Source organism: Drosophila eugracilis, unplaced genomic scaffold, assembly GCF_018153835.1.
Source record: "Drosophila eugracilis isolate 14026-0451.02 unplaced genomic scaffold, ASM1815383v1 contig_440, whole genome shotgun sequence".
Taxonomy (NCBI): domain Eukaryota; kingdom Metazoa; phylum Arthropoda; class Insecta; order Diptera; family Drosophilidae; genus Drosophila; species Drosophila eugracilis.
The window spans coordinates 1,739,792-1,764,407 of NW_024573306.1; the positions used below are offsets into that span (position 1 = coordinate 1,739,792).

The following is a 24,616-nucleotide window of genomic DNA, read 5'->3' on the forward strand; positions in this document are numbered from 1 at the left end:
CCCCCAACACGGATAACCATCTTCGATTGGCATACTGAAATATTCATAAAAATGTCGATCGCCTAGAATAAGTGGCATGAATAGATATTCCTATAATCCTAATCAAAATCAAGCAATCTGAAGTTCATTTATTGGATTAACTGATCTCAAGTATTGCTCATTGATTGTTTGTTTTGGGTTAACGGCTTATCGGTCGGCGATTTCCTTTATAACGAGCTAAGTAGGTTTCCATACAATCATCAATTTCTTCAAAGATGATGCAAGAAGGGTATTTATTTATTATCATAGATACAAGACATATCTTTTTTTTGTTTATTTCATTTGTTATATCTGCTGAGAGCTCGATATTATCCTTACGGTTCCAAAAATGTGATACATAATTATAGAACTTTTATTCATGTATATGTAGTATACTATTTTTGCGCTTAGGGACCAATATGTAAGCCTTATCTAAATAAAAAATAACTCAGCCATTGATTATAAGCCTACTTCAGTTAATTTATAACCTACTTAGATATAAAAAATTGCCAATAATGCACTGATAATTGTATTGTTAATTCGACCAAATAATTAAAAAACACTAATGTAGTTTTATTAGAAATAATTTACATTTTTATTGACTTTTTTAATACATTATTTTTAAATATTAATTATTGCAGTCTATTTAGTAGCTATAAAATATAGGCAAATATTTATAGAGATTAAGAATAAGAAATTTTTCTCCTATTTAAGAGAAAGTAACATAATGCAAATTTTAAAACATTTTTAAAATTCTATATGTTCTTAAAAACTATTTATATTTCATACATAAATCTATATTTGTTTGCCAAAAAATAAGTTCATGCTTAAATCATTATAATTTTTGAAAGTATGCTGATGTTTGAAATTTGTATTTCGCTTAATGTTAACAAATATCATGCGCTTTCCATTTCCTGAAATAAAGAAAATGTTATCAATGTACATACAATAATAGCAATTAAAACGAACTGTTGTGCTTATTAAAAACCAAACCAATTCGAAAAATACAAATTAATATTTTTAATTAAAAGTTTCTGTCAAGTGTCCGGTCGAGCACATAAACTTAATGTTAAGCTTTGAGTTAACAGTGTCAGTTACTTTTTGCGCATCCCTGACTGTTATGCACTTCATCCCTGGTAAACCTTGGCCAGGGCTGGCCAATACAAACTAAACAGCTGACGCCGCGCTTGCTGTAATCCCCCTCAAAAAGAAAAACACGAAAAGCTTGTTTCGCTTTTACACACTTCCAGCGTCTTGGTCGCGTCATGAAAATAATACATGCCGCTAGTTTGGTGGGCGGTTGGTTGACAGGGCTGTTGGAAGGGGGGTGGTGACGTCGACGTCGACAGTGGTGGTGGATGAGCTCATACGAAAGCGAAAAGAAACAAGTTTAGCTTTTTGGAATACGGGCGACCACGATTGCAGCTTCAGTTTCAGTTGAAACGCCAGCGACGCCGCATCGTGAGAGAGCGAGGGAAGGCGATAAAGAAGAAGTCGAAAGAGAGCCGCGAAAAGAAAAACGAAAATCGAAATAAAAAAAGTGTGTGACAAAACGTGTACAAGTGTTTGTGTGCGTGTTAGAATTGTACTAGCATTTGCCTTAGTATTAGTACTACTGGCTAGTAGAAGCCTTTTTCTTTTTCCCCAACTAATTGGTACCAAAAAAATAAAACAAAAAGAAAAGATTCAAAGAGCGTGTTACGTGGCCGTATTTCCAATTGGACCAACTCATATTTTGAGCTGACCAGCTGAGCTACTGGAAAGAGCTTCTAATCAGAATGTTCTCATTTTAATTAATCAATTCAATATTTTATATTTTTAGGCAAAACCAAAAAAAAAAAAGAAACAAAATTCTAGTGAAAAAACAAACACGAGAAGGGGGTTAAAACTCTTGAGCGGCTAAAACAAAATCAATAATTGGCCCTGCGTCCGGCACAGTGTGTGTGTGAGTGCTTATGTTTGTGAGTGGGGGAGTGTGTGCGCGTATTGGTGAGAACGACAATTGGAGCAATGCCTGCTGATTGATAGCAAGAAAAAAAACGAAAAAGAGGTCTAACTAATATATAAAAGAAACAATTAGAGTAAAGAACTAATTTAGTGCAATAATTGAGTGATCCAAAAGCCATGCAACCCGCAACGCTCAGCACGCCTGTTAATAATGTTCCCTCCGCGACTCCCATTGCCCCTGCCGCCCCTGCCGCTGGGGCTAGCAGCACTCCTATACGCATAAATAGTGCCAAACAGCATGGGGCGGCGGGTGGAGGTGGTGATGCCATCCTTACGCATCCCTCAACACCGCATTCTCATTCGATGCCCGGAACACCGCAACAACAACAATCGAGCAGCGTACCCACCGGTGGTCACCTGCTGCAACTGCAGGCGCCCCTGCCATCGGCGGGGGGCGCTGTTACGCCCACTGGACTGTCCATGGGCGCATCGAATCAATCGCTGGGCGTTAGTGTTGGCGCCGCCAGCAGTGTCAGTGGAATCAGCATAACGCCGCCAAATAGCGCCGGACTGCGTCAGTCGACAGGTGAGTTCAGAAGCTTTGACCCCCTTTGTTTTACCCGCCCCTTTCGTTGTCGTTGTCGTGTTCTCCTTCTCTTTGTCTCTCTCGCTCAATGTCACCTACACTCGCTGTCCCAACTCTCTTCGATTCGATCACCTCGCAATCGAAACTAATGCAAAAAAAGATTATCACACAAACTCGCACACACTCATACAATTGCGGTCGAAAAAATAGCACAAAGAAGCCATTCATAAAATAGGTGAAATCGGGTACATTTTGCTGATTAATCAGTCGTACTTTCCCCAAATGAATTTGAACCCTAGATAGCAGAACTGGGTAAAATCAACGACTTCTAATCTTAAGAACTTCAATTTTTGCAATTGATTTGCACCTAAAGTTGTTTTGATAACAATCTGTCATAACATAAGTCCTAAACATAGTATACAAATATAATATAAACAACAAATCGTCACTTTGTCATGTAAATGCAAATGTAGTTGACATTGAACCAATATTAAAATTAATAATAATTTTAAAAATAGTAGTAGTAGTAGAATACAAAAAAAAAGTAATAGAGGTAAAAAATAAAAAGATAAAACATTCCAGTATATGCTTCTTATAGCTATTGTTTTGCCCGCTCTTGTGATTCACACATTGATTCTAGATTTCAGTTTTGATTTTTCGTTTCCGTATGCGCTGTGTGCTTTGCTTGTTTTGATTTTGCTGCTGCTGCTGCTCACATTTCAAAATTCCAGCTCATTCATCAACCGTTTGCCGGCTAATCCGTAGACCCATACCCTGTACCCTGTTCCCCCATCCATACATTCATCCAACCATCCATCCGTAATCCCACTCGATCCCAGGGGCCACGTTATCGCTTAACACTCCGGCTTTTGTTCATCATTTAACGCGCTTCCGCTCTGCGGGCCCATTCATCCATGCGAGATTTTAGTCGCTGGTGTTAATTGATTTACATACCAGTTGTCTGACTCTTTTGTCAGACTGGTTGGGTTGCTAGGCTACTTGTTGGTCCGGATATTATGTTTTTGGGGAGGTTATTCTGTTGGGTGACTGTCAATTTGGTTAACTGGCGCTTGCCATTTGCACCTGTGCTGAAACCCACGGTTAAGCTTTGTCACTTTTCGTATGTTTACAGCTGCTTCCATGGCAATAGATACCCTCCACATGCGCTGTTCATCTGCCAGTCCATATCAATTAACAGTGTAATTAAGTTCTTTATGTGGATTAACCAAGTAATTGAGTTAACCCGCATTTATAGGGAAATTAACAATCATTTTCATATTACGTTCTGGAAATATTTATATAAAAACATGTTGAGTCACTATTAACTTTCGGTTAAGTTAGCTTTCGTAGTAATTTTATTATCAATCTACACAGATGACATCACATTGTGTTAGCCTTTGTTTTGTTTATCTAAAAATTAAGATCTAATTAAAGCATTTTCTCATTGCCGTTTTATTTATTTTTGGCTTTTGTATATAAATCACAAAAGACCATATGCGACGTTGATCTGTCAGTCTATAAAAAGTTTTTATGTTTATTTAATTGAATTTACTTGCTCTGACATGAGATCATATTCCAGCTGATATCTTTTTGCTTTCTTTTTTGTATCTTTTCGAGTTTGTGAATTACTTATTTTGTTGATTCTAATATAATGGAGCAGTTATTAAAATATACAATCATTAATATAGAATAGAAAATCCGCTAATGAAATGATATTGTAACTGCCATTAAGTTGTCAGGCAATTATTTCTGAGAACTCTATTCTTTTTATTGATTTGCATATGAGAAATTCTCTATCAATAGTCTGAATTTAATTTTAGAAAAGTTTTATCGTAAAGTCTGTTAACTTTAACAGCAATTTTTAACTGTACTTGCTGGCAGTTAGTTGTCTGATCTCATATTTTATGCGCTTTATCGATTACCATATGATGTTTGCTTTTTTTCGAGCTGAGGGGATTCGTGGGATAGTAAGGGTTTTGGGATGGCCCGAGGGGGTTACCTGGTTACCATTGTCAGTCTACGGGAATTTGCACACGCACCATTTGCTTCGATTGCCATTGTGGTTTGTTGCTGTTCTTTATTGTTTATTGTTTGCTTTATGGCGTGCAACTGTCATTAAATTTTTTATTGGCATGCTGTATTACTTTACAACCCAGATATATATCCGTTACTAAACAATATCTCCATACAGACATATATGAATAGGTGTAAATCAGGGTGGACCTTTTGTGGGTGAAAGATATGAAAATTGAAAGTTAAGGTGTTTATAGTCCGAAATAGTCTTTGTGATAGATAAACCATATCTTTATATATATTCTTTTGCAGAAATCTCTCTGTTGAAATTGCTTTATAAAGGAGTCTAAAAGTATGCAATAATTATTAACTGAATTTAAAATGCATTTCTAAAGCCGTATTTCTGTTATCCACTGAAAACAATAACGCTTTATTACCAAATTAGAAACTGTTTTGATATCTGTGGCTCCCCACTATAATTAGGGATTTAGTCCCTGACATCCACTTCAAAATTGTATTATTCTTAGTGATAAACATTTAGTTAAGTATTCCCCAAGGTCCACCCCACTGCGACCTATGTATATCGTATATATACGCAATTAGCTGACACAAGCACTCACACTCTTATTCATTTTCCATCCGAAAGCGACTTTATAATTACCATTGTAGTCGCTACGTCTTTTAGTGTTTATTTTTGAGGCCCCGGGCGGTTGGCACAGTGGGTGCGAATGAACAGTACCCGCATGAAAATCTATGCGAAAAACTGCATCTCATAAATGTTCAGAACAGCTTACACCTGCCAAACAGGTAAACACATCCCACCCATCTGTGGCACCTGGAAATGTTCATAGGTGCAAAAAAGGGAAATTGCGTACAAAATAAAAACAAGAAAAATCGATGCATGACTGCCTTTAGTGTGATGTCTTTTTTCTGGGCTAGTCAGGGTTTAAATGAATTGAATTTTTGTAGAATGTGGAATAGTGAGTTGGTTTTTGCAAGGGATTGGTTTCTATTCATGACTATTAATAACTAATATTAATTTATTTTATTATAAACCAGAAAGTAACCTATTTTAAAGAAAATTTAAATCTTTTTTTTAGTATTAAAAATTCTTAATATCGCAAGATTTACTGTACCTTAAAGGTAGATTAAATTGAATTACTTAATAGACCTAAAAAACAAATCCATCAAGGTTTTTTCCCACCATTTTCAGCTGGTTTTAAAAGAGTCTTTATGAAGGACGAAAAAGAAGAATGAAGGGTCATTTGGTTGGATACCACCATCTTTTTCAACCCTCCCCCAATCGCCTTGGTCTATTTTTGTTTTCACTGAAAATTTTTCGCCTCTTCAAAAGGTCAAAAGTGAGATGAGAATGCAGAACAGAGATGCAACTTACACTGAAAATAATAATCAACCCAATTAATTTATTTAAAAAAAACGTAAAAGGTTAATGGTAGATTTTCTAAAGTAATATAAAAAAAATATTTCTGCAGTAGTTAATAATTAAAATATTAACTAAATGCTAGCCTTTTCTCTCTGTGAGCTAGAGGGATTCAGCCTACTAATGCTATTTACATCAGCATTTGCATACTGAACGAGTCACTTGATTGTGTGTGTTCCTGTTTGAGAGTGTGTGAAGGTGTTTCCTGTGTTTCTATGAATATTTTATAGCATGCTTTTGGCCAAATTACCGTCCAATAAATAAAACATTAGAGAAACGTTGGGTTGGCTGGACGGCCGACAAACGGTAGAAGTTGAGTGTTTTTTTGTGTAAGCCATCCTCATTGATCTTGGACACTTCTTAAATGAAGTTTTCTAGTTGAAGTCTCTATAAAAGCCATAAAATATAGTGACCCAAGATGACCGCACACCATAAAGTGTTTCTCCAATGACCCCCAAACCACACAAGCACACATATCCGAACAGAAAGGCAACTAAATTCTAATTGGATTACGTAAAAAAGAAGCAACAAAATACGAGTATATGTATATATTTTGTGGTGGGGACGGAGAGGTTGGGGGTCATTTAGAGCGGCGCCATTTCAGCGGCCAAATGTGACGTCATTTCGGGCCAAGCCCAGCGGGTAACTCAAAATTGCACTCTCTGTGCTGTGCAATGTCTTGCATCAGATGGTATCCTTCGGCCGGGAATTTACTGAACTGCCACACGCTAAGGGGAGAGTTGGCTGGGGCCTGGTCGTAATTTTCTACAAAACGACAAGACACTGAAAAATATAGAGGCTTCTTATTCATTTAGTAAGGATAAGCTTAAACAATTATCTTTAAAATATACAAATATGTATATTGTTCGAGATAAAATGGTAACATAATTAGATCCCCAAAAACCAAAAGCTTACATAATTTCTCTACGTGTAGGTCAAATATGTGGGCAACGACTTCGACTCTGAACTCTGAACTATTTGAAACAACGGAGGCGTGTTCTAATTGCGTAAATTGATTGCCTGCAAGGCGTTGGCGCTTTATTTAAAATCAATCAGGGCACTGTATTGTCTCGGCCAACCTATCGCCATCCAATCCGCATCTGCATCGCCATCGCCATCGCAATCTTAATTACCACCAGCCAGGCGGGCGCCTCCTTGACGCTCTTCGCGTTCCACGATGGCGCTTCAGCTGCGTGCTGAGCTCCCATGTCTGATAGCAGACAATTGATGAGCGGCCATAATTAAGGCCGTAATGGTAATGGATGTGCTCGGAGGCGTTGTCTCGCCAGGCTTTCTTACGCCAGATTGGTTTAAGAGGATTTTAAGGCTTGAGTCCTGTCAAGGATTTCGCACTGTAAACATTATTTAAATGGGGAAAAATGTTTATTCAAGAACTAAATTGCTTAAAACAACTTCTTTACGTTTGGTTTAAGCTTTTGCAACTTAATTTTTCTTTGGGTTTAACATAAATAGCTGAACAATTAAAAAAATGTTCTCTTTAAAACTCTTCTAACTTTTCATTGGTTTTGTTTTTTCAATGTTTTTATTATTATTCTGATTTAAAACTTATTTTTGCTGTGTATTTATCTGTCTTTGTCCGATTATAAGTATGTCATTCTGTGTGTGTTTCGTAATACTATCCCTAAGTTTTCTTTTTTGTGGTAAGAACTTTATTTGTACAATTTGTCGGTGTATATGTGTGTCGTTAGTAAAAACTAAAACTGTCTGTACCAGTGAACTTAGATCTTTAAGCCAATAATCCTATATAAAATATATATATTGCTCGCTTTCTCTTTCTCCCCCGTATTTATGTGTGTGCTGCTAACTGCTCCTCAGTATTCGATTTCAAATTCAAACGGCGACCCTCGCTTAAAGTGCTCATGACCAAACTTCCGTCCACGGACAGTTTGAGCAACAGTCCGGCGCCATCATCGCCAGGTGAAGTTCCAAAAAAAATAAATCAAAATTCCAGCACAGTTGGACAAACGTAGTTAATCACTTATTATTTTAATCAATCATTTATTGTCTCACAAGCATTATTTTTAGATCTTACTCTTAATTTCTTTAGTGTATTGGCTCTCTTATCATTAATTGGTTAGATGATAAGATTTCATATTTAGTTAAAATCCACATTTTATTATCATGAACATATTAATTTTGCTTTGAATAAAGATCGCCATCTATCGAAACACTGAGGCTGAAGTTGCTTTGATCTTTTCGATCAGTACGAGCCCAAAGTCCTCATTCATCACCTGGTCATTCAATTTTTATTTAGTTTTGCTTTCAAAAATTCGATACGCATGCTAGTAATTATTTCCATTGCCTGATTCGCACACAAAATATATAAATTATAGATCGTCACATCCGATCAATTATTGGGTTATACAACATCCGTAGCACTTTAGCATTTATCATCAGAAATGAAAAAAATAATATTTTGATCAGTACCATACTCATAATTTATCGATCTTGAGGTTTGATATTTTGGTTTTTGATATGCTTTAAGCTATCAGCACGTTCGTAATGTTCATAATTAACACCTGATCCCGCATTTCGACCTGGCTAAAGATGCATTAGTATGCACTTCCCATACGGCAAACCCCACCCAAGAAATCCCTCATGCGTTCCAATTTTCCGTGTGACGCATTTCGCCTTTTATTTTTGCTCAGAACTTTTGTTGAGTTTTTTTGTGCTATTGTTTCTTTTTTTTTGTCGCATTATTATCAAACGATTTTGCGATTGTTCGGTGCGAGTTTATTATTAATAATACTTAAAGTGCCCTGCCACTCAACTTATGGCCGTTGTGGATATATGCTTACCATGGCAATCATATCTTATCATCAGAGTTATGACATACATGAGAGTTTTACAACCAGAAAGTTTTGCACCTTGTTGATAAGCACTAATTAGACCATATACCCGTACATAGGAAAAAACACTAATCGTTTTGCTAATAATAAATTGCTGAAGGATTTCCTCAAGGTTCTTTAGAGAAATCGGTTGACTCATCCATGTGAAGCAGAATTTATTAGGCCCTTTTGATTCTATGAGTATGACAAATCACCAACTTCAGCCGTTATCTATAGTGCTCCTTATGGTTGATAAGACCCACAAACATGTTCTGATTTCAGTGATGAGTAATAGTCGAAAATTGGATATTAACTCTGCCCACCTGGCTATTTGGATCCTCTTCTTTTTCATGGGCTACATAATATCAACAGGTGTGAAGTGGCTTTTACCCTTGATAGGCCTAAAATGTATGCTTATCTGAGTGACATAATTATGATATAATATATTTCGCAGGTGTTTCCCTCGACTTTGCTATATAAATTTGCTGTCGATAGAACCTTGTTTAAACATTGAAGCACAAAAATTAAAAAGTTAATTAAAGTTCCACAAATATGTTTTATATTTCCTGTTATAACTCTTGGGAATTCTTTTTTCGACTTTGCTGGCTCTTGAAAAATTCCAGGCCTTGCTTGAAATTAAAGAATGTTGATTACGTCAATTAAAAGGAATTTTTAAAGCTCTGAAAATAATGTTAACCTTACAAGAACTTAATTGCCAGTTTATTAAAAAAATTTAAGTAAATTACTTTATTTATATGTATGTATTTTTGGAAGATATTAAATTCTATTTTCAAATCCCCACATTAGGATAGGTTAAGATGATCTTATCGTGAGTAAATAGAAAAATTCCATCATGTAATTAGTTTTTGTACTTTCAAACATTTTGAAAGTGAGATCATATATCAGTTAGACATGCTAATAACACCCATAGATAATTTGCCGGCAGAGTTTTACCGCTCTCTCACTTGTACTTATTTGATTTTGAGAGAGCGCAGTCATCGTTGATATCGTTATCTGGGAAAAAAAGCACACAAAGTATCTATGTATATATCCACGCCAGAGCATAACGAACTGAGGCAGAGATGATCCTCTCATTTTTAGATATTTTGGCTTGGCAAATAATTTCTACGTTAATTTTTTGTTTTTGTTTGTCAAAAACTATATGACGAAAGCCAGATAATTGTTGTAGTTGAGTCCGCTGGGCCTCTGCTGCTGCGCTGCCCTAGTGCTTTTGTCATACGCCGCTGGTGCTTTTGTTGTGTTTGTGCTTTGTGAGCGTGTTTCGGGGCAGACTCAATATATCTCAATCAGTCGGCGAGCGGCCAGCGGACGAGCGGCAGGCATAAACTTAAAAAAAAAACAAAATTGAATAGAAGAAACAAAAATATAAATAAATAAATAAAATAAACTAAGCAGAGGTCGGCGTCTCTGAATCAGTTATCGCAACACGCATACGACATGTAGTGCCGCCCTGTAAAACGTGAATGAGCGAAACACAACAAAAAATATGCAAAAATAAATAGTAATATCAAAAAATTAAAAACGCAGTTTGGTCATGAATCTCCTACAAAGCAAGTGACAAAATATTAAAACCATAATTTCAAGTGAATATGAATTCATTTTAATTCATTTTCTTCGCTTTATTTTCCACTCGGTTGTGTTTGGCATATTAAGAGACTGGCTCTTTTTTTGGGAAGCCTTTATTTTTAGCTGAGCAATAAAAATAATTAATAAGAATGCGAAAGACAGCGAGGGCAGCGGCCGTTCGGCGGTGATTAAAGTGCAAGTGCGAGATACTTGACAATGCCAGTCGGCGGTACGGAGAGATCTCGAGACTTTAAGACCTCAAAAGACCCAGAGAATCTTTGCCCCAAATTAGTGTGTGTACTGTGTGCTTGTGTGCCTCTGAGTATCTTGGGAAATAAAATAAAACATATTTGTAAAATAAATAAACCGCTGACCCTCGGCTTCCCTCTCTCGGCCCCTCGAGAATCGCACCTTGAGACATTGTCGGTGCGCGCATTTTTCTTCTCTTGTACTATTTGTGTTTTTCTTTTTTCGCGCTTTTCCCATTGTTGTGTTATTGTTTGGTCTCGTTTTTCGGATCGTAAATAGGCGATGGAAAAGTTTCCAAAAACAAAAAGAGATATCTACTATTTCATTGCTAGATCGATTAGATACTTTTCGAAATTCAAATCATCATGTTGTGTATAAACATCAAACACAAACAAATCCCAGTGATACTTGGGTTCTTATTAATATAACAAACAAAAAATATGATTTTTCATATTACAGGAATCGCCAATTGGGCCTCAGACAATCGGGATGGCAATCTGGCAGATAAGGCAAGTAATACCCCCACCACACATAGAAACTAACTTTAATTTTGAGTTGTTAAACCGTACGGGAAATCTGGGTTATTTATGGGTAGGGTAGGGACATAGATAAGAGTCGCCACGGTACGTTGTTGTCTAATTTAGTTATAATCGATGTCTGTACTGGCTGTATGATAAATAGTAATAGTAATAAATATGGGTCTGGGTACTAAGAACACGCCACGTGTCACATTCTGGCATGTTGAAGTGACAAAATTTTCACTTTTATCCGGCAGTAGCTAAACAAATTATAAATGCTAATTAGATTAGAACAATGCGTTTCGGATTTCGCTTTGGAAAATTAAAAGCTTACTAAAGGCAATTGTCGCCGAACTTTTGACGTAAGCGCAAGCAAAAATTATTACGAAATAAAGCAATGTATTTTAAGTGTCTAAATATATTTCACTGCTGCAATGGGAGAAAGGTTTAGTGCTTGAATTTAATTATTTGATCTTTTATCTACAGTCAGCTGCTGATGCCGCTAAACTTAATAGGAAAGAATCCTACAAGGCCCAGAGGAAAAACTACAGGCGGGAGAAGAAACGAGTGGCCAGTGAGCTGATGAACTCCCTGCAAGATCCTGCGGTTATAGTCCTGGCCGATTGGCTAAAGGTGAGCTAAAAAATATATTTCTTTATTTACATTTTAATCATTTTCATTTTATTTAGGTTCGAGGAACTCTCAAGTCCTGGACAAAACTGTGGTGTGTGCTCAAACCTGGTCTTCTGCTCATTTACAAGAGCCAAAAGACCAAGAGCAGCCATTGGGTGGGCACAGTGATGCTCACCTCCTGTCAGGTTATTGAACGCCCTAGCAAAAAAGATGGCTTCTGCTTCAAGCTATTCCATCCCCTGGAGCAGTCCATTTGGGCGCCGCGAGGACCTGACAAGGAAACCATTGGTAAATTAATTTAAACTTCATAAATGTTTTAATATACTGATATTTGGTGTATTAAAAACTTCATTTCGTTTTTTACTAACTCGTTAAGTTCATTTAATTGTCGACTGTAAACTCTTTTTAAGAAGATGTGCAATAATAGCGGAATGAACTTTTAAACTTTAGACAAAATACAAGTTATATGTTATAATGTGATATTCATAATCAAAATAATTAGAGATATGCTAAACCAAAGTACTAATCTTAATTATATACCAAAGGTGCCGTTGTCCAGCCGTTACCAACCGCTTACCTGATTTTCCGAGCTCCCAGTCAGGCAGCTGGCAAATGTTGGATGGATGCCCTGGAGCTGTCTCTGAGGTGTTCGGCTCTTCTGTTGCGTTCCAATAGCAGTACAGGAGCTGCACCGTCGTCCAGTTATGTGGGTGAACCGTTGCCTGTCTCCCATGAGACACAATGGTCGGAGGCGGACTACGAGAAGCACTTCAACGATCACGGTAAGTGGGCCCAGTTCCTGGCACTGCCATCGGCCGAGGTGGATACCTCGCGCTCCGACACCAGCCTGTCCGCCTCGCGGGCACCCACTCCACTGCTGCAGCAGCTCTACAGCAGCGCCGTTAGCAACTGGGAGCGCACCAAGCGTCTGCCACGTTTTGGCCATCAATCGGAGCAGCGAAAGACTTCGTACAGCGATGCCTCCAGCGTAGAGCAGGGCATGGGCGTGAGATTGGGCATGGGCATGGTTCAGCGAAAACGACGCCACTTAAGTCCTATGAGCAAGTCCATGTCGCTGGGTGCCACCCTGTGCAACAGCAGCTCAAGTGATGATGACGACGAAGACTATAATCACAGCCAGACGGGTTTGCGTCCCGTTAGTGCTCCGCCCGATTGTCTAATGATGCCGCGCTTTCGACTGAACGTCAAGGGTGAAAACGCCCCCTCCTTGCTGTCGTTTTTGTATAGTTGTTTATCATTAAGGGGGGAGAACATATTGGAAGCTAGTTGTATTTTCATATTTCTGAAATGGAATAATATGCCAATTGATCTGAAATTGAGTCTTTTTTCAAAGTTCCTACCTATAACTTTTTAAGTCGAAAATAAAAAATTTTTTTTTTGCCTTTTCAAGTATATTTTTATCTGATTAGTTTTAGAAATAATGAAAGAAAAAATCTTCTACATCCAATTTGGTTCTACCCTCAACGTTAGCTAGTCATCATCTGAAATTAAAGTAGCATTGGAAATCATTGTTCAAAATTCGTGATTTGTAACTCACCGCCTGGCATAGGGAGCCGATATCCCAACATTTCTCTACAATTTGCGGTGTACATATGGTTGATCCTAGCGCTAAAGATCCTTCACAGTATTCTGCTTTTGTGCCAGCGCGAAAGGTGGACAATTATCCCCTTTTTTCCGCAAGACTCAGGCTGCTAGAAAAATGTCTGTGAAATTGTGCTATCCCTTTGCAATCTTATCTCATCCGTTTGGGTATCTTTTCAGATCTGGACGCAGACAGCCAGAATGAAGCACCTAATGCGGTCATGTCTGGTCCGGAGTCAGAATCGGAGTCGGATCCGGCAGAGCCGGCGCAAGAAGATATTGCGGAGCAGCAATGTGAGGAGACCACGTATGTGCCCTTCACCGAGGAGGAGTTTGGCGAGGTGGGCCTTTTAGTTAGTTTAATTAACAACAACAAACTAAATGGTGATTTTATTTCCAGCAAGGGGAGCAGGTAGAGGAGTTGGCAGAGGAGAACAAGAGCCTAATTTGGTGCATTGTCAAGCAGGTGCGACCGGGGATGGATCTGAGCAAGGTAGTGCTGCCCACGTTCATCCTGGAGCCGCGTTCATTCCTGGACAAGTTATCTGACTCATATTACCATGCGGATTTGCTCTCCAAGTGGGTTTACCTTGATAAAGCATCCGTTCTTACTACATATTTAACATCTTCATCTTCGATCTTAGGGCCGTGCAGGAGGATGACGCATTCACGCGCATGAAGCTAGTTGTGCAATGGTACCTGTCAAGCTTTTACAAGAAGCCCAAGGGGCTGAAGAAACCCTATAATCCGATACTGGGCGAGCGATTCCGATGCTATTGGCAGCATCCCAGTGGAAGTCGAACTTTCTACATTGCGGAGCAGGTCTCGCATCATCCACCAGTGTCGGCTTTTTATGTGACGAACCGCGAGGACGGCTTCAGCATCACCTGTTCCATCCTGGCGAAATCGAAGTTCTACGGCAACAGCACTTCGGCAGTGCTTGAGGGCGCTGCCACAATGACGTTGCTGCCGCGCGGTGAGTGCTATACGGCGACCTCGCCGTACGCCCACTGCAAGGGCATCCTGATGGGCACACTCTCCATGGAGCTAGGTGGCAAGATAAACATCGAGTGCGAGAACACCGGTTACAGGACGGAGCTGGAATTCAAGCTGAAGCCGTTCCTCGGCGGATCTGATGCCACTAATGTGGTTGTTGGCAAAATCAAGTTAGGCAAGGAGACACTGGCCACCATCAATGGGCACTGGGACAAGGAGTGTCGCGTGAAGGACTCGAAGACGGGAGAGGAAACGTTACTATTCAGGGTGGATGCCGAGACCCGTTCCAAGCGGCTCACTCGACATCTGGTACCGCTGGAGTCACAGGAACCTAACGAATCGCAGCGCCTGTGGCAGCAAGTATCGGATGCGATTGCCCGCGAGGATCAGGTTGCCGCCACAGAAGAGAAAACTGTGCTGGAGGAGCGGCAGAGAGCGGAAGCCAAGGAGCGGGCCAACAACGACTCCATTTACGTGCCCGAGCTTTTCGAACTAGACAGTTATGGTCAGTGGTTGTACAAGTACTCTGATCTGCGGCCTTGGGACTCGCGCAATGATGTTCGCCAGTACGAGTGCCAATTTAAAGTGCTTACCCAGACGCGGCACAAGTCGGTGCCCATTATCCACGGCGTCGAGATGATCCATCCCCTGCGTAGCTCCATTGAGACGCTTTCCCGCACCCAAAGACAATCGCCGACGGGACAAGCCATAAAGCCGGGCGGCCCCGCAGTGTCAAAGGCCAAGAATAAGAGCCTGGTGCTGGCGCCGCGCGACACCAACTCAGACTCTAGCCAATCGCCGCAAGGGGCTGTTAAACGGAGTTCCTCCAGCGCCATTAAGCAGTGAGTACAACCTGGAACCCAAGACCTCTTAAAAAATGTTATTAACAATTGAAATTCATTTCATGTAGACTCGCCTTGTCGGTAGATCAGGTGAACCGCGTGCTGGAGCTGCACACCCGGCAGCTGAACGAGATTAGCCAGCGCCTGGAGCGCATGCAGTACTCGCCCCCGCCAAGCAGCATGACCTTGCATTCGCATCACTTGCTGGGTGGCGGCGTTTCGCAGTCGACGGTGATCAAGTCGCTTATCTACGCTCTGATCGGGTTGATCTTTAGCCTGATCTTGCGCTGGCTTTTCAAGTAGATTGGCGGAGTCGTTGTTGGTGTCATTTCGTTTAGGCTTAAGCAAAGTTTTGGTCAACCTATAGATAACATATATATATATATATATATACACCCTAGAGTACAGACAACGTATATGCTTTACTGAATTGTACATTTGGTCCTACTCAAATGCCTTTGCACGCTGCCAGAGATTTAACCCCAAACCGAGGCGCGTGGCTAGAACATCCGTTGTGAGAAAGTCTAATCACGAACTATATATATATATATATATAAGATTAAGTGTTTGTCGTATACTATATAAGTCCCAACAATCCAAGGCTCTCCTGCAGACAACGTCCATGTTCAAGTTTCTTCTGCAATTATCCCTGGAAACTCTTTACTCAAGTTAGACCTTCTGGGTAGGTTAGGATTTCGGTCGGATATATACATATATATATATATAAATATACACACACGTACGAGTAGATGATGCACCAGATTTCGTAAAAATTCCAATTTAACCGCTGCTACTATATATGTAGCTAGTTCGCTTTTCCGTTTCCTTCTATAGACAGTTAATATTAAATGACACGAACGAACAAACAATGCTCGAGAGGCTTTCTTACCTTAACACACATACCTTAGAGATTTAATGCGAAAAGTGCTTATAGTAATTACTTTTAGTATCTCTTATACACAAACTGTTTTTCCTTTTTCCCAAAAAATACCTGCATTACCTTAAAAACTTAATAAATTCCCCTTTTTCAAATCAATAAAGTGTGGTTTCTTCTCTTCCCTAGGTGTTAGTTGGAAACAAGATCAGTTATCTTTATCTTGATTATGTTATAAACTAAAACAAGTGTTTTTTTTTGCATGTTTTATTGTTGGTTTAGCTCTTCGCTTCGCTTACATTTACAAGTAGTTTATATATATTTTTTATATATACTATATATTCTCTACAACATTTACGATCGATCTCTGTCAATTCAATTTATAGCTGGTTTTAATCGTTTTCTTTTTCCACATCGATTCACTTAATTTAGGGACTCTTGTCTCTCCGTTTTCTAAGTTTTTTGTTCTATAAGCAACCCGGTTTTTCATTCCTTCGTTCATTAAATGTATTATTGATTATTTATGCGATCGCCTTTGCTCCGCTTGTAGTCATGTGAGTAGAAGATGCTGCTAAATATGCGCTAAGAATACACTTATATGAATAGTTGCTTTTTTCGATTTCGGTTCGGTTCGGTTCCGATGACGCCTGTTGTAAGTTTTAGAGCGGGCGGGGATTACACACAGTATAGCAATAACTAGTTTTACTTTTTAATTAATTTACTTTACTTTGCTGGCGGGCTTAACATTTAACACGACGAGAAAAGCTGAGAGAAGCCGGTACTCGGAACTAATTGGTAGGGATCGAGGGGACTTGGTTCATGGGTGACAACAGTTGCAAGGGGAATAGCTATAGTGTGGATCGATTTGTTTATAGAAAGAAGCTTCGGTGCTTAAGAAATCTACTTAACAGTTCTGGACCATTTCGTCTTAAAAACAGTAACGCAAATAGTGTTTTAACTATTAAAAGTTAAAGAATATTGATTAATTTATATATAAAACAACTTCCTTGTAAAGGAAATATTTAAGTATATCCCAAAACAAAACAGATATAAAAGTTTGATGCTCGAGGTCGAGGTTAAAAATAATTTAAACAAAATGAGTAGAAATTTTTCTGATCCTTATCAAAACTAGCAATATACAATTGTTAAATTTACAAATTCAAAATTTTTGCAAAGGGAAAATTTAAAGATCATTTTTATCGTTAAACTACATGGCTTAGGAAAGCCTAAAGATTACTTATGCACCGATTCAAATCGACCCATACTAGGATAGTATAGAGTTTAGGCTTAAACACCCTGTATCATATCATTCGTGGCTTATGCGAATACGGCTAGCCTTAATTTACAATTGGACACGCATGTGGATCAGCTCTCTACGATATAGTTACATACAATTGCGCTCTGCACAGCAGGTAAATAACACTTTCGAGTATATATTCAAATATAATATTCATGTAATCGTATTCGTATGCCGTATATGCGATCTATAAGTGTATGTGCTATGTGGCATGCATATTGCACTATTCCTCAATGGCTGCTTGACTGGCTGGCTGGCTGCGGACCTGGATCGCATAGCGATCTGGATCTGGAGTGGGTCTAGCAGGTGTGTACCCTTAGGTGGTTTTGCAGCGTACTCTTTTGCCGGAACTGTTTGGGGCAGTAGGAACAGTTGTAGGGCTTTTCGCCGGTATGGATCTTCATATGGTTGTTGAGCGTGGCCACTTGCCGGAAGTTGACCTCGCAGATCTTGCACTTGTAGGGTTTCTCGCCGGTGTGCGTCTTGATGTGATTGACCAGAGTGCTCTGCTGCGAGAAAAACCGTTGACATACACTGCAGCCGAACGGCCGGTCCGGATTATCGCCCTTCAGCATGTTGATGTTGCCCACGACTGTCATGCGGCCCGGCGGTGACCCGCCCGCCTGGAAATGCTCCACCTTGGTATTGGCCGCCGCCGAGGCCACCACCGAGCTTACCGTGGTGCTGCCATCGAGGAAATGCAGTAGCGGATGGTGATCCAGCTGGATGATGTTCGGCGTGCTGCCATGCAGGTTGTTCGGCAGCAACCCAGTCGTCAGCTGCTGCGTCCCTGGCGCCAGAGGTGCGGGCATTGAGTGATCCACTGCAGATGGGCGGTTTGGAGTTGGTGTTGATTGTTGTTGGATGGTTTGTTGAAGTTGGCATGCGTACAAGATTTAAATAAAAGCTTCGTTAGGGAAGAGCGTTAATAATCAATGCACACAGTGATAACAGAAAGCGGCTCATTGGTAGGGCGAACACACAAGCGGCTCACCTGTGGCTGTGACGGCGCCTCCGCCGCCTCCGGTTCCACCACCACCTCCAGGCGCAATCTGGTGTGAGTGCGTCTTGAGGTGGTTGGTGAGGGTGCTCTGTTGGCGGAACTGCATGTGACAGTAGGAACACGTGTACGGCTTGTCTCCCGTATGAATCTTCTTGTGGTTGATCAGTGTCGCCTGCTGGCTGAAGGACTTGTCGCACGTCTCGCACTTGTACGGTTTGGGATCGATGTGGGTCCGCTCGTGGTTATGCAGCGTACTCAGCTGTGGAAAGCGACGCTTGCAGACACTGCACTGGAACGGCTTCACCAGCTCTTCGGCCGCCGGCGAGCTGTAACTGCCGGAGTACAAGGTCTTTGAGATTTGGACGCGCTGATGCTGTTGCTGGTAGGCTTGATGCATCTGCGATTTCCTGTGTTTGCCGCTACCAGTCTGCGGCTGGTAGTTCAGCAAAGACGTTGGCGTGCTGGACTCCGCCGCTGCTTCCCGGAAACGAATTATTAGCTCTATTTGGACAAAGAGGACACACACTCACCCTTATGCGTCTTGATGTGATTGATCAAGGTGCTTTGCTGGCGAAAGTCCTTAGCGCAGATGTTGCAGGTGAACGGCTTCTCGCCGGTGTGGATCTTCACGTGGTTGGTCAACGTTGAGATTTGGCGGAAGGCCTTGTCGCAGTGTTTGCACTTGTAGGGCCGCTCATCCGTATGGATCTTCATATGGTTGCGTAACGTGGTTAGCTGCCGGAACTTGTTCTTGCATACGTGGCACTGTTTCTTTTTTCGTGGATCGTCCACTACCACCTCCTCCTCGCTGATGACGCTCTGCACCTCTTGTTTCATGGGCGAAATGGGCGTATGATTACCTCCGCCGCCACTATTCGCCGTGGTAGTGGATATGTCCAGTAAGTGGACCAGCGGGTGTTGTGGATGGAGCATGGCCTGGTGGGTGGGATGTTGAATGGCCTGCACGGCAGTCAGTTGATGCAAGGCAAACGGGCTCTGCTGTAGGCTGGCCAGAGTGGTGGACTGCTGTTGGCCTGGATTTGGACCTGGCCCAGATCCACCATTGGCCCCACCACCACCTCCTCCTCCGCCGCCGCCCACCATGTGAGGCTGGCAGCTGATAGTGCTGATAGTTCGCCATGGCTGCCGTCGCGGCGGTCGCATGGTTAAGATGCATGGTATTCGAGATGGGATCCTAGCGCGGATCTACAGTCTGCCCATCGGCAGCGTTATACAATGGCAGCCACCGACGACCCTCGGCCATTCCTCGCCCCGTCTCTGCCACCACCACCTTTTCTGGGCCTTCTTTGATTTGTTATTTTAGCCGTCTGGTTGTACTTCTGTGTACTTCGGCTGCTTCTTCTTCTCCTCTTCTTCGACACGCTGCTTACGCTTCCACGTAGCGATTGGGGATGCTCGAATCCGCGCCCACTTTGTCACGTACCGCCCAACGCTTAGTTTACACCACTTTCGCTCGATTTTGGGGCGCTTTCTCCGCCGTTTCTGCAATTTTTCCAGGCCACGCTCTTTTTGTATCCGTATCCTTATCAAAACAAAAATGACTGGCGTGGTTTTCCAGGGCTGGGCGAACGGCCAGAGCTGCACCCCCGCCGCACATCGAGTAATCGACCAACGGCCGACCAGGGATGATCTAGCAAAAATGTATATCGCTGATTGGGTCGATAGCAGATATCGATTAGATGGTGCATTCAGTGGTGGCAGTCTAGCATATTCTGTTAAGCATGCAATTAAAATTAATTTGATTTATTCGTAATAACATTTTTACATTCGCTTTAAATAAATAAATGAATAAATGCAAATTTATAAAACTTAAATGATTAAATATTTTAATTCCTTAAGAATTCATTAAAATAATATTGTTTAATATCATACAATATATTACGTTTTTAATATGCACTACATTTTGTTTATGAAAAAGTCATTAAATAAAATATTATCCAGCAATTCATTTCTAAATAAAAATATATATCTTAAAATACTTTATAGCTATGGCAGAAATTCTTGTTGGTTGCTCTTTCTTATCGATAGTTGACAGCACTGGTTGCTTGGCGTGTTTTTCTTTTTTGCGTGAAAGGAAAGCAAATAATCAAAACAACGGGGGCAATTTATAGAGTAATACGTAGTTTCAGATACTTTCATCAGTCGAGGTCAAGGATTATCCAAGTCATGAGTGACAGTGACAAAAAGGAGAAACAACCGACTACGGACTCGAATTCTTCATCCAGCGACGAAGAAGAGGGTAAAGGTTTGTTTAACAACATTGGTTTTTACTGTCACCTACTAACCAAATACGATTTCAGACGCCACTATGGATATGATTCGTCGCTTCTTTGCACACACTTTAAATCTGGGTGGCTCCACGGACGCAAAGGCAGAACTCAAAGTGGAGAAGGTGAGATGAACTCCTGATAATTCAATTAACATATTTATTTAATTAAACCTTATATATATTATTGTGTTACCAGGTTATTTCAGACTTGTCTTTCGAGGGCTTTGCCGACCATTGGCGTGAACATGGCTTTCGGAAGATTGTGACTATGGTGGGAGCCGGCATTTCTACTTGTGAGTATATCTGTAAATCCATCCCTATACAACATGTAATAAGTGGTAATTCTTAGCTGCTGGCATTCCGGACTTTAGGTCGCCGGGTTCTGGTCTATATAGCAACCTAAAGAAGTACAAGCTGCCACATCCCACGGCCATCTTCGATCTCTTGATTATTTTGAAAGGAATCCCGCCCCATTTTTTGCTCTGGCAAAGGAGCTGTATCCGGGTTCCTTCATTCCCACACCGGCGCACTACTTTGTCCGTTTGCTGAATGATAAGGGCCTATTGCAACGACACTACACCCAGAACATAGATACTCTGGACAGACTGACGGGTCTGCCCGAAGAGAAGATCATTGAGGCCCACGGCAGCTTTCATACCAATCATTGTATAAAATGCCGGAAGGAGTACGACATGGCCTGGATGAAGGAAGAGATTTTCGCCGATCGTTTACCTAAATGTAATCATTGCAAGGGCGTTGTCAAACCAGACATTGTTTTTTTTGGAGAGAACTTGCCTCAAAGATTTTACTCCAGTCCCGATGAAGATTTCCAGGATTGTGATCTGTTGATTATTATGGGTACCTCTCTGGAAGTGCAGCCATTTGCTTCTCTGGTTCAAAGACCAGGACCTCGTTGCCTGCGCCTGCTGATCAATCGCGATGCAGTGGGTCAGGCCAGTTTTGTTCCTTGGATGGATCCCCATGAGCGATCGCTGCTCTTCGACAGGCCCAATAACACGAGGGATGTGGCCTATTTGGGTGACTGCGATGCTGGAGTTCTGGCTCTGGCCAAAGCTCTAGGCTGGGAAGATGAACTACAAGAGCTGATTTCCAGTGAAAAGAAGAAACTGAACGCTAGCCAGAATAGCGAAGAGGTGCAGCAGGACAAAGATAAACCGCATTCAGACCCATATGGCAAGGACTCCGGGAGTCAGGCCAAGAAGGATGCTTCGCTTTAGACCATGAGATTAGTTAGTACGATTCGTAGTTAATTTGTAGTTGAATGATGTGCAATTTGTTTACATGGATTACGTGTATAAAATGGACAATGCCAGTTGCAGGCATTTGCTGGCTAATACCGCGCGCTTCATTTCTCCTCCGTTTCCGGCATTCAATTATTCAAGTGCCATTTGTGAGCCATTAGCGTGTCCCTTTTGGCCGGGCCACCATAAACCGCAAAAACTGATTGAGTTGCTCTGCCGTTTCCGGCGCACAAAAAGCTGTAACCGCCAACAAAGGTTAACTCTCGACATGTTTCTGTTTTGTTTTCTGCTCTGATCTGGGTTCGGATACGGATTCGGATTCTGGTGCTGGTAATAGTGATTCCGATTCAGTTACAGCTGCCCAGCCCCTCGACAAAGCTCAACCGCTGTTGTGGGCGTGGCTTGTGGCATTCTAACTGCCTGTTTGTGTGGCTTACACCGATGTTGCTCCTGCAACTGCAGTCCCTTCTGCAGCTGCTGCATCAACTTAATGACTCGCAATCTGTCCTGCAGAAATACACACGCACAAAGCGAAAGAGACATACACGACATTCCGGTAATGAAGCTTCTGCGGTGAATTGGCCAATAGAAAATACGTACGGGCAGGACTAATTAAAACCAAGCTCCCAACTGGGCCAGCGGGTGACCTCCTGCCGGGGCGCACACAAGCGGATATTGTTAATCGTTGACAGGAGGTCGAAGGTTTGAGGGTGGCTGCTTCGGATGAAGACTTCCTGCCTGCCAGCCTGCCTGCCTGTCAACTTTGGTCCTGCCTCGCTGCGGATGCATTAGGAAATCAAATGCAGCCACGGAAATATTGATAGCCACGCAATTTGTTGCAGTTGCAGTACCAGCTGCTACTGCAATTGCTTCGCTGTTGCAGTTGCTGTTGCCCCAGAACTTTGGCAATTAAAGCTAATGGCCTAAGATCTTGTCTATTTGCAATTTTCCCGAGTGTTGCCATCTCAGCGAATGTGTGGCTGCACTGATATAAAAGATTAGTCAATTTTGTGATTTATATATTGAAAATGCTTCAAGCTACATGTTATTAAATAACATTAAAAACAAAAACTAAAACTTACCTATTACCTATTACCTATTACCTAAACTATTTTAAATTTAAAGAACTAAAATAAAAAGGTAGTTAATTGAAAATCCTTAAAGGATAAATCATTTTTATAAAGAAAACTCATAAAGTGTTAATTAGTTAATTATATACAAAACCAGTAATGCTTAATTGTCCAATTTAATAACATTAAAAAATACAAATTAGCTAGATACAATTTTTTAACTCTCTCTGCTCTGCCGTTTCCGGAGCATAAAAAGCTGTGATCTGGGCTCGTCATCTTAAAATATTATATTTAAAGAGTTGCAATTTGGAATTCAGATTGTTCGCGAATATTCGAAAGCGTCGAAGATGAGTACTTTGCCTAGGGTATTTTTCGATATGACCGCCGATGGCGAGCCCCTCGGTAGGATAATCATGGAGCTGCGCTCCGATGTCGTGCCTAAGACCGCTGAGAATTTCCGCGCCTTGTGCACTGGCGAGAAGGGTTTCGGCTACAAGGGCTCCATTTTCCACCGCGTTATTCCCAACTTCATGTGTCAGGGCGGCGACTTCACCAACCACAACGGCACTGGCGGTAAGTCCATCTATGGCAACAAGTTCCCCGACGAGAACTTCCAGCTGAAGCACACCGGCTCCGGTATTTTGTCGATGGCAAACGCTGGTGCCAACACGAACGGTTTCCAGTTCTTTATTTGCACCGTGAAGACAGCTTGGTTGGACAACAATCACGTTGTTTTCGGTGAGGTCGTCGAGGGCTTGGATGTGGTCAAGAAGATCGAATCTTATGGATCGCAATCGGGCAAGACCTCCAAGAAGATCATGGTCGCTAACTCTGGTTCTCTTTAAGAATGCGTAACAAACGCAAGATTACAAGAAGAAAAATCTGTTAAGACGAAAACCATTTGCATTTTCTCCAAAACATTTTTTTTACCAATTACTGTAATATTACGAAAAAGATAAGTTATATTTTAAATCGTTTCGTTTTTTAATAATAATCCATAAATTTAGTTCCTCATAATTTTTGCCCTAGTGTATTTGTCCCACTCAGTCAAAATTGACTCAAGTTGGCTCAATATTAACTTGACTTTCACCCCCTTTCCGGCAAATGCGGAACGCCATTAAGTGCACTCCATACACACACCATTGAAGAAGCTGTGTGTGTGCGTGTGGAAACCGAAGGGGGGCAGGTCATATTTGTGTGAACATGTTTCATATTTGTAATCAAAATGCGATGCTTTCCAGCCAACCACCCACTCACTTTTAGCCTGTTCATCAATGACATTGAAAGAAAGGCGCGGGGCGGTTGATGAAATCGTGGACATTCCCCGATGTCATCAGCGACAGCTGCTCTGGCGCTTTGATATTGAATTCTTGACATGATTGTGGGGCGCACAGCTTGCTAAGGGAATTGATTGAGCCCCAAAACACAAAACACAGTTTAAAGGAGACATAAACCCCGACCGCAAATAACTCAGGCGAGGCTAATAAAGCAGGGATCGCCCATCGATTTGTATAGGCTGCCAGCCACAAACCTATTTAA

General features: G+C 41.2%; 4 protein-coding genes across 11 annotated transcripts; 3 read left to right on the forward strand and 1 right to left on the reverse strand.

Moving 5' to 3' along the window:
• The first annotated feature begins 1,365 nt into the window (after positions 1 to 1,365).
• On the forward strand, positions 1,366 to 16,317 carry LOC108117188 (oxysterol-binding protein-related protein 8). Of its 8 annotated transcripts, none has more exons than XM_017229481.2 (11): positions 1,366 to 1,673; positions 1,841 to 2,551; positions 7,842 to 7,943; positions 11,150 to 11,199; positions 11,695 to 11,841; positions 11,898 to 12,129; positions 12,387 to 12,623; positions 13,624 to 13,784; positions 13,844 to 14,022; positions 14,088 to 15,281; positions 15,350 to 16,317. In XM_017229481.2, exons 2-11 carry the CDS (start codon positions 2,143 to 2,145, stop codon positions 15,582 to 15,584), a joined length of 2,946 nt encoding a protein of 981 aa, XP_017084970.2. In that variant the 5' UTR covers positions 1,366 to 1,673; positions 1,841 to 2,142; the 3' UTR covers positions 15,585 to 16,317. The 8 variants fall into 8 exon arrangements, with proteins under 8 accessions (XP_017084970.2, XP_017084972.2, XP_017084971.2 ...); XM_017229483.2 differs by having other exon boundaries at positions 1,366 to 1,558; XM_017229482.2 differs by having other exon boundaries at positions 1,367 to 1,588.
• A 908-nt stretch (positions 16,318 to 17,225) lies between these two features.
• Positions 17,226 to 20,079, reverse strand: LOC108117261 (zinc finger protein 836). The gene is given in 4 exon segments (XM_017229613.2): positions 17,226 to 18,275; positions 18,447 to 18,929; positions 18,986 to 19,554; positions 19,556 to 20,079. Coding segments are annotated over 4 exon segments (1,653 nt in total). The 5' UTR covers positions 19,633 to 20,079; the 3' UTR covers positions 17,226 to 17,751.
• Positions 20,080 to 20,512: 433 nt separating this feature from the next.
• LOC108117327 (NAD-dependent protein deacetylase Sirt2) lies at positions 20,513 to 22,100 on the forward strand. Its single transcript, XM_017229700.2, is given in 5 exon segments — positions 20,513 to 20,721; positions 20,777 to 20,868; positions 20,942 to 21,038; positions 21,095 to 21,186; positions 21,189 to 22,100. Coding segments are annotated over 5 exon segments (1,155 nt in total). The 5' UTR covers positions 20,513 to 20,642; the 3' UTR covers positions 21,984 to 22,100.
• A 1,279-nt stretch (positions 22,101 to 23,379) lies between these two features.
• Positions 23,380 to 24,023, forward strand: LOC108114838 (peptidyl-prolyl cis-trans isomerase). The gene has a single exon (XM_017225985.2). It carries the CDS (start codon positions 23,425 to 23,427, stop codon positions 23,920 to 23,922), a length of 498 nt encoding a protein of 165 aa, XP_017081474.2. The 5' UTR covers positions 23,380 to 23,424; the 3' UTR covers positions 23,923 to 24,023.
• The last annotated feature ends 593 nt before the right edge of the window (positions 24,024 to 24,616 follow it).

Bases quoted from the DNA above. Each gene is read 5' to 3' on its own strand.
- LOC108114838 (XM_017225985.2), top strand. From the start codon at position 23,425: ATGAGTACTTTGCCTAGGGTATTTTTCGATATGACCGCCGATGGCGAG.
- LOC108117188 (XM_017229481.2), top strand. From the start codon at position 2,143: ATGCAACCCGCAACGCTCAGCACGCCTGTTAATAATGTTCCCTCCGCG. The intron at 2,552-7,841 runs GTGAGTTCAGAA...ACTGCTCCTCAG, and splicing joins CGGACTGCGTCAGTCGACAG to TATTCGATTTCAAATTCAAA. The intron at 13,785-13,843 runs GTGGGCCTTTTA...TTTTATTTCCAG, and splicing joins CCGAGGAGGAGTTTGGCGAG to CAAGGGGAGCAGGTAGAGGA.